Here is a 9102-nt window from a genome sequence, read left to right on the forward strand (position 1 = left end):
GACATACGGTGTATTGAATCTCGAAAATGGCACGCGCGGCTAACTAAAGCGATCCACGGCGACAGCAAAGATACCATCAGCAGAGCAGGTTTTGCGAGCATGTCAGTGCTGCCGTAGGCACCGTCATCCGTCCTGATCCTAGCACGCGCACAAAGAACAATGGCAGCGCGAGGAGGACGTGGGACGGCAGTGATGGTGCAAAGGGCAGAGAGCCCATGTCAATCCCTGTGTCAATGTATGCGTGGGAGTGCCGTCTTGGGCCGCAGAGATGCCCTCCACCCTCCTTTCGGGCGGTGTCTCTTGATGCTTCTCTCTCCCTCTCTGTCCTTCATGTCTCACCTCTCTCGGCATGCTTCGTCATATGCCCCCTCTGCGTGCGCATCCATGGCCCCCATCCTGCCGCACGCACGCATGCATGCATGCACATGTTATAGACACCGCCCCCCCCCCCACACACACACATTGCGGGATCCTTCCACCGGCGATGCAGGTCGAGCTCTCGTTTATCTTTCCACACGCGCTCAAGGAGCTGCCGGTGAGCTTCTTTGTTCCCCTCTCCTCCCAGCGTCCGCACACCGTGGCGAATCTGTTCTTCATGTGCTCAGGGCAGCTGCCCTTGCCAGCGGAGCTGCTTTCTGCCCTGCACCTGACGGAGGCCGAGGTCGCCTACGCAACGCCTGATGATGCCAAGGCGGCTGGGCTGTTGCCGCTGAGCGACTCGGCAGTCGTTCGCATCGACAAGGCGTCTGTGATGGAGATCGGCAGCAGCACCACCAAGTCGATCTTTGGCGGCTTCATCCCAGATGAAAGGGTGACGCTGCCGGCTGGCACAGCCGCGCGCGGACAGAGCATTGCAGCCACCATGTCCTCGCTGAAGGCGGGGACACTTCTGTATGGCAACCTCGGCATGCCGAACACGCATGCCAGCCGCTACTACATCCTTCTCGAGCCTGTCACAACGCCGGAGCAGCGACACGAGTTCTCCGACTTCGCACCGCTTGGAACGGTGACAAGTGGCTTGGCGGAGCTGAAGAGGGCGGCATCGCAGACGGCGGTGCACCCACGCACGTTTGTGCCCAAAAAGAAGGTGGTCGTGTCGGGGTGCCGAATGCAGCTCGACTACACGCACCTGTCATCTTCCACGGCAGCCGGCGCGTCTACGACGCTTGGCGGGCTCCGCGACGGCACCGGTCAAGACGCTGGGAAGCAAAGGCCTACAGAGCCGCACGAGCGCGTCGCTGGCCGTGTGCGCCGCCGCGATGACGACGGTGACGAGCCCGAGCAAGCTGACCCGCGCAATGCATTGGACGACGACGGCAACGCCATCGGCCCTGGCGCAGCGCCGTTGCACAGCTCCGGCTTCTTCAAGATATCGGCGCGCTTCCCGAAGGCGGTGGCGGTGGCGGTGGCGGCCTCCGGCGCGGGTCCCTCTCTGAAGCGGCGCCGTGCAGAAGCATTCGTAGTCGGTGATGACGGCCTGCCGACCCTCCGCACGACGGCGATCGCACCTGGCAAACAGGTCGGCGGCGACGGCACCGCCGTACCGTTCGACTTCTTCAAGGCCCAGCAAGACGCCTTCATGAATAACATTGAAGGTATCAAGGATGCGCAGCTGCAGCGATTCAATCGTAAAGCCGGAAAGATTATGAAATCCAGGCGGGCAGGGGCATCGAGCAGCTCAAGTAGGCGGCACGCCAGCTCGGAACAGCACAGCAGTAGCAGCTGCAGCGGCACACACGCCACGGGCTCAGGCGCCTTCTCAAAGACTGGCGCGAAAAAGACGAAGCCCAAGCGGTACTGAGTTCTCGGGGGTGCACGCATGTGCATGCTTTCGTGTTGCCAATTTCTGTGCATCAACGGATGACAGCGCCACTCCCGCAGTGCCTGCTTCTCTGCCCGCGTCTCTGTACTCAATCAACCATCACCACCACCACTCTCCCCTCTGTGAGGTGGTGGGTACTACAGCCAGAGAACGGAGAAAGTACGCAGACAAAACAACGGAAGAAGTCGACGGTGGAAAAGCGTGCATGGAGACACCGCAGCAACGAGGCGATGCGCCGAATAAACCACGCACCAGCACAGGGGCCCATATGCAAGCAGAGACGCCTAAGCGCGGAAGGAGAGGATGTCGAGGTGCGTGCTATCATGGCAGGTGCTTTGTTTGTTCTTGCTCGTCTCTCGCCTCTCTGCTGATGCCTATGGGGAAGTTGTGTCCGATGCTGATCCTCCGCACCCCCACACGCCTACCAGCCGTGCGTCCACGTAAGATACCTGTGTGCGGGTCCGGGTGACCATGTCTCTCTGTGAACCTGTTAACATCATCGTAATGCGCCTGCAACGCACCACAGATCGGCGAAAAACAAAGCGAAAGTGTGCTAAGTCGTACGAGTACGTGATGACACGCGCGCGAGTGTTTGGTTGTGGAAGGGCGCTCCACTGGCGAACGAGTGTCTGCGTCCAATGTGCATGCCTCTTCCCTTCCGCGAGGGGCTTTCCTGTGCCGGTGCAGGCCAGCTAGTGCGGGGGAGAGGGGCAGGAAGCACCAAATCCGGCACAATCAGCTGCAGTGGTAGCACGAAACAAAAAAAACACAAAGGTGGGTCAATGTACTGTATCCCTGCGTGTTTGTCGATGACAGTGCACGGTTTTGGTGCCGTGTCCGCCACGCACGCACAAGGAGTGCGCTCCGACGGTCTCTTTTGATCTCTGGTATTTTAGCGCCCCCTCCCCCCCCCACCTCGCGCATGTGCGTTCATGGCCGCCTGCCTGCTCTCGTCTCCACCTCTACCTCGCTTTACCCTATTTGGCAACCATGGGCCTGCCCGCGGGCACGTATATCCGTCGGACGCATACACAACCGCGCACACAACCACGCACGCATACGCCGGAGAGGAGAACGAGATATTGGGAGACGTTCTGAGGGCGTTGCGCAGACTCTGCATCTCACAGCGTACGCTGGTGTGCCCCTTTTAACGCACACACACCGAAAGAAGCCGTCCGTAGCGAAGGGCAGCGCATGCGTGGCGCCGCTTGACAGAGCAGACGCTGCCTACATCCTACGCGGGGAACGAACAGCGCGGACTTATGCGACGCACGCGACGGTCGCTCGAGGCCGGAATGTCGGCAACCGCGCGCACCTTGATGCAGTCGCGGATGATGGGAAAGGCGGGCGTGCAGGCATCCATTACCGGCTCTGTGCGCTGTTGCTCGGCAACGACCGCTAATGCAGCGGATGCTGGTGCCGCGGCGCCGTCGACGGTCACGCGCCCCGTGCGTCAACTTCGTCTGGCGGTCGTGCGTCCTGACATCCTTGATGATTGGGTCCCAGAGCTGAACGACGTCGTTGCCCAGCAGATTTCGTGCGACGAGGCCACGACACTAGTGTGGTGGAGGTGCTCTTGCTGTCAAAAGCGGTACCAGTGCACTGTGCAAACCCGCGTGGCTCGCGAGCGGACAGCGTGCCCGCATTGTGGCGGCGGCATCAGCGCAGCAGGCGACGCCTCTGCCAGCAACTCGGCAGCAGTCTCGGTAGCCCACGAACCGCAAGGTGCGGCAGCGCCTCGAGTGGAGGTCGGAGAGACGCTGGATAAGACACATCCTGATCTCGCTGCCCGCTGGGACGTCGCCCGCAACGGCACGTTGCTGCCCTCTCATGTGACGGCGTCAAGCACACGGCAAGTATGGTGGCTTCCTGCCGCGAACACGGCGCCGCCGTCGTCCCCCGCTGCACAGCGCAGCTTTCTCCGCCCGGTGTTTGCGTTTGTGTACGACTCCGCGAGCCCCGAGGAGCAGGCGGCCGCGACGGCGGCGATGGAGTGGCGGCTGCTCCACGAAATACGTCGTGTCGCGCACATTGAAGACGCAGAGAAGGCAGGTGTCATCCCCGTGACGGTGCGCAGCGAAAAGTTCGGGGCACCACATGGTGCTGCATGGCTAACCAGGTCTGGCGACCCAGCAGCCGCAGCCTCTCGACCGTCTGCGGCCACCATGGCGGCCGCAGATATGCGCGTGGTTGCGCGTATGTGGAAGGACCGCATCTCGGGACTGGCAAAGCCAGAAAACGCGGAAGACGGCAGATTTCCGCAAAGTTCGGCGTCGCGCCTTGCCGGCGTCTTTCCACGCGAACTCTTTGCGCACTCGCCGACCACAGCGCGCAGGGCTGCAACTTCAGCTGGGGCGACGGCCGCATCAACAATACGGGTGGCCTTGTTGGGCCAGTATTTCGAGTTTGTGTGCCACCAGCGGAGAGGAGGCGGCAGCAGCAAGGAGCGAATGACATTGACGCCTGTACTAGCAAGCCTCACACAGTCGAGTTCCACTGGTGCCGCCGCTGCATCAACGGCGGCCGAGGGCACGTCCTCGTCATGGACTGACTTTTTTGCTTTGACGAAGGACTCAGCGCTGCCGAAGGGGTACATCGACCCGAGCGCGGCCCTTTACTTCCCGGACGCCGCGGAAGTGGCGACATCCGCTGCGGAGGTGACAGCGGTATCAGAAGCGAAGGTAGACTCGCTGCGGCTGACGGCATCCCAGATTAGCGACACTGTTCTTACCAAGTACCCTCGCCGTCCTCCGTCGCCTCGTCTGCGCGAGGACGACGTGATGCAAGCGACCCCGCCAATGACGGGCGCCAGCGCCGAGAAGGGTTCCAGGGACGTCTCCGCGATTCACCAGGCCAAGCACCATCAACTGAGGCATCACGTTCACATGCCGTTTGGGCACACCACGACGGTGGCGGAGGAAAATGCGGCGAAGCTGGCAGCCGAGTACGACGTCGATGATGAAGACGATAGCGGCCGCAGCATTGACAGCAGACGTGCCCATACGACAGACAAAGCAGCCACGTTCGCTACAGAGCTGCGTGGGGCGAGCAGGCGCAGCGGCGAGGCTGCAACAGCGGTCTCCCTCATCGACTCTGCCATTGCTGCCCTCGGTGAGGCCTTCTCCGTGGTAGAGGCGGACAGCAGCAGCCGACGCTACCATCGTGAAGCGCATCGTACGGCAGCGCTGAGTGACGAGTTAATGGCATCGAGTAGCGATGTTGCACGACGCACCGGTACCCGTCCTCGCCGCTTTCGCCTCTCGCCACCTCACGAGACGCTACAGGCGAGGCAGCGGAACGTGGCGACCGGGTTGATCGCCGCAGACGGCAGCGGTGTTGTGCGGTCGGCACACTTTGAAGCGCCGCAAACGCCGCGGAAAGTGGCTCGGTCACGTCGAGTCAACAAAGAGGCCTCAAGTGCAGCGGCACAATGATGAGCAAAGGGGGTGCGTGTCTGTGTGTCTGTGTGCATGCCGTATGTGATGGCGCGTGTTGCCCCGTTGAAGAAGAGACCAAACGAAAAAGCGGGGCGCCGCCAAAAAAATATGCCCCATTGTCGTCTTACCTCACACCTGTCTTGCTCCTCAGGTGGTGGTGGTGGAAGCGAGTCCGGCGCGTGTTGGGTGAGATAAGAGGCACGGCAGAGATGCGCGAGGAGGCGGGGAGCAGGCGGACTGCTCTGCACGAGAGCACTGCCAGCTCGATATCCCGCCGCTGTCGCAGTCTGTGTACGTCCTCGCACATGTGCGCATGCTCTGTTCTGGTCGCCGCGTTCGTGTTTCGCTTTCTTTTGTCCTGTCCATGACGTTGATTACAGACCTTCTGTGTGGGCGCGGGGGGGGATTGCCTCCCTCTTCTGGTGTCCATCGATTGCCCTCTTCCTAAGCGATAAAGCAGGCAAGCGCTCACCCCCGCAACCCTGCCGCCTTATCCCCTCCCCCACTTCGTATTCCCGGCGCTCACATTGGTGCACGTTTTCTCCAAGGGTGCGCCATGGCGACGCAGTCTGGTCAACTTGCCGCCGTCGCGGGAAGCGCGCAGGCGCAGGGAAATCGCCGGTGCACGAGGCAATGCACAAACGGAAGAGACGGAGGAACTTACATCGAATCATGCGGCACCTGTGGGATGTGCCGAATCGCACCAAGCCATATTTTTGTCTGTGACGCGGATGCTCTCTCGTCCTCTCTAGGAACTGCTCGACAACTCTTCCGCCGTCTGTACATGTATCTGCACTCTCACTGTGTGTGAGTATCTACCTCCGCCTCCCCCACACATTACTGCGTCGCCTACCACTAGCCACCATCATCACCCGTCATCGCCATGAAGCACCGATACCCACGAACAAGCTCATAGATGGACACGCACACATTTGTGTGTGTGTGTGTGTGTGTGTGCTCTGCTGTCTACTCGCAGCTGTAGCGCGGCGATAACCCCAACGGAAAGCCAAAGAAAGGGGGGTGTCCGTCTCTATGTGTTTTGTAGATCAAGAGCGAGCTGTCATGCACTCACAGACGCAAGCAGCGAATCGAGTTGGATGGGGAGTCCAATGCAAAGAGAATGGCAATCAGGTGGCGGGGAGCGCAATTTGAGCCTTCCTGCCGATGCCGTTCTAAGCACAAGGGCACGCAGAACGAGAAGAGGCGCGGCACGAGCACTGCCCTGTGTGGCTCTGCCCATCTTCTCTCCTTCTCCCTCATTTTTCATTTTTTCGCCTGTTCGCGGCTTGGCCTCAATGGTCACCGCCATTCCTGCTACTCCTAATGCACACTCTGCCGTCCCCCACCCCACCCCGTCCTCCCCAACGCACAGGCATGTCTGTGAATGGGCAAAGCAGGCACGCGATGGTGTTGTCTCCGGAGGATGCGATGAGAAGTCGGGGGAGGGGGAGCTAGGCGGGGCTAGACGGCCGTGTGTGTGTGTGTGTGTGTATGTATTGCCTCCATACATTGCTGGACTGTTTCCGGCGATTCGGTCAGCCATTCGTTCCCCTTCCTACCCGATCCCTTCATCTCCGCCCAGCAGTACGCCTCTGTGCTGTCGACGCCCATCGGACAAGGGGCCGAAGATGACAGACGTCCCACACCCTTTATGGGCCTTCTCGCTCCATGCACCTCTCGCCAACGCGACACCTCTTCCACTATTTCCCTCACCCCCGCCCTACGACGACGACTACGACAACATTTCTTTCGGTGTTCGACTACCCGTGTGGGCACTCTCCCCACCCTCAACCTTAACCTCCTGTGCCTACGCACCCCATCACGGACGCACGATCGCAGGTGCTTCTCACGCCACTATCACACCCACAAACGCACACACACACACACACACACACACACACACCGGCCAGCACACTGGCGTGACTTTCCAAAGGAAAAAAGGAAACGCATTTTACCGCGCACAGGACTCGGCGCTGAGGCACGCTCCACAGGGAAGAAAGCAAGCGACCAACCTGCATACACGCACGTCCATCTCTACGCAAAACCGAATACCTTGGCCGTCTTGACGAGGGTGGGGCTGCCTTTCTGACGCGCACACATACAGATGCGTACACACACACCGGCATCGGCAGTTCAGTCCATCTACTTTTTGCCCGCTGCCTCATCACTGCGAGGCCCTCCGCCGCCATCCCTCCCCGTATTTCTTGTCTATACACTTTTTTTCACTGGAACATAGGAGGAGGTGCACGGAAGAAACAGCGACAACTCGCGTTCTGTTGAGAAATACCGGCCAGGCCGCAACGGAAGGTGGTGGCGGTGGGGGGAGGGAGCGGCGACCGAGAACACGAGAGAAGGAAGAGCGGTGCCTTGTCTGTGTCTGCGTGTGTGTGTGGGTGTTTTTGGTGGGTGTGGCTGTTTGCGGGCTGTCGTCCTGTGAGTGTCGAGGCAAAGCCGTCCCCCTGCCCACCACCACTACTAGCCATTATTCACTGACTCGCAATCCCTCTATCCCTGTCCCTCTTTAGGCACCGCCACTGTCAATCCGCGACAAGCATCGAAACGTCACTTTCTCTCTTTTTTTCGGTTTACTCTTCTCCTCGACGTCTCCCATACGCCTGCTTTCCATTCGCCCCCTTCGCCTCTCTCTCCCTCCCTCTCCCTCTCCCTCTCCCACTGTGTGTGTGTGTATCTTGTCGTCATACTTTTGTTTGTTATCACCTCGCTCGTGTCGCCCTAGCTGTGCTCGCCCTCTTCCTCTCGCCCCTCTCCCCCCTCCCCACTAGCCGACTGTCCATCATCACCAAGCTCCCTTTCAATCTCTTCGTGGTCGTCGTCGGTGCCTTTGCTTTGCTTTGTTTTGTTTTGAACACGTCCCGCACGCGTGCTCTCCCCATCCCTCTCCCTTTCCTTCCTGCACTTCTTTCTCCCTCCTGTGTGAGGGCCAATACTCCACTGCCCCCCTCCCCACCACCACCACCACTGCCACCTAAACCCTCGCTTTGGTGTCCCTGTCCGTCTTTGTATGTTTGTGTCTCTGCCCGTCTGTCGTACGACCTGATCACGCTCCCTTCCCGCCCCTGCGCACCCACCCACCCACACACACACACACGCTCACGCAGCGACACAGGCAGGCCTTCCCCCTGTTATATACAAATAGATAGGGCTACTGTTTCTTTGATTGATACCCTTTCGCACTTGGCTCACATACTATCCCGGTCCCCCCCCTTCACTCTCTCTCTCCCTCTGTGTGTGTGTGTGTGGCGCGGCCACACGCTATGTATTCTCTCTTTATCTGTGCCAACCCACACCTACTCGAACGGACGTGAAAATACCATCATCGCTGCTGCCTTTTGTTTCTTCTTGCTCTTCGGTTTTCTTTGTCTGTTGTACTGCTTGTCTTATCACCTCCTCATCGATGCCGCACCCCCCCCTCCCCGCGCGCGCCCTCACCGCCATCTCGTCCTCACTGCGCTGTGTGTTTCCCTCTATTGCTTCCTTTGGGAACCTTGCATACGTTTCTCGTGGGCGCTGCGCTGTGTGTGTGTGTGTCGCTCTCTCGTGACTTCGGTCCTTGTTTCTTGCATTTTCGTTTTGCCTGGCCATTACTAGCCTTGCTTGCATCACCCGCCTTGAGGGTCGCGCCTCTAGCGACCGTCTGCGCCGGCGCAAGTGTCGCGTTATCCTCTTTCTCTTCCTCTCCCCCTTGTGCTGTGTGCGGGGCACATACCCGCGCATACTCGGCGCAACAACGTAGGGTTACCCAGGTGCACGCAATACGGGTCCGCAGGCTGTTCATTTCTCTTTGTCTGTGTGTGTGTGTGGTTACGAGCATCCGTCAGCTCA

General features: G+C 59.9%; 2 protein-coding genes across 2 annotated transcripts; both read left to right on the plus strand.

The window, feature by feature from the left end:
* Window positions 1–484: 484 nt before the first annotated feature.
* LMXM_20_0940 (conserved hypothetical protein) lies at window positions 485–1801 on the plus strand (the record flags this gene model as incomplete). The annotated part of the gene is made up of 1 exon (XM_003875107.1): window positions 485–1801. One exon carries the CDS (start codon window positions 485–487, stop codon window positions 1799–1801), a length of 1317 nt encoding a protein of 438 aa, XP_003875156.1.
* Window positions 1802–3153: 1352 nt separating this feature from the next.
* On the plus strand, window positions 3154–5256 carry LMXM_20_0950 (conserved hypothetical protein; the record flags this gene model as incomplete). The annotated part of the gene is made up of 1 exon (XM_003875108.1): window positions 3154–5256. One exon carries the CDS (start codon window positions 3154–3156, stop codon window positions 5254–5256), a length of 2103 nt encoding a protein of 700 aa, XP_003875157.1.
* Between the last annotated feature and the right edge of the window lie 3846 nt (window positions 5257–9102).

This window comes from Leishmania mexicana, chromosome 20, assembly GCF_000234665.1.
Source record: "Leishmania mexicana MHOM/GT/2001/U1103 complete genome, chromosome 20".
In the NCBI taxonomy this organism is placed as follows: Eukaryota; Euglenozoa; class Kinetoplastea; order Trypanosomatida; family Trypanosomatidae; genus Leishmania; species Leishmania mexicana.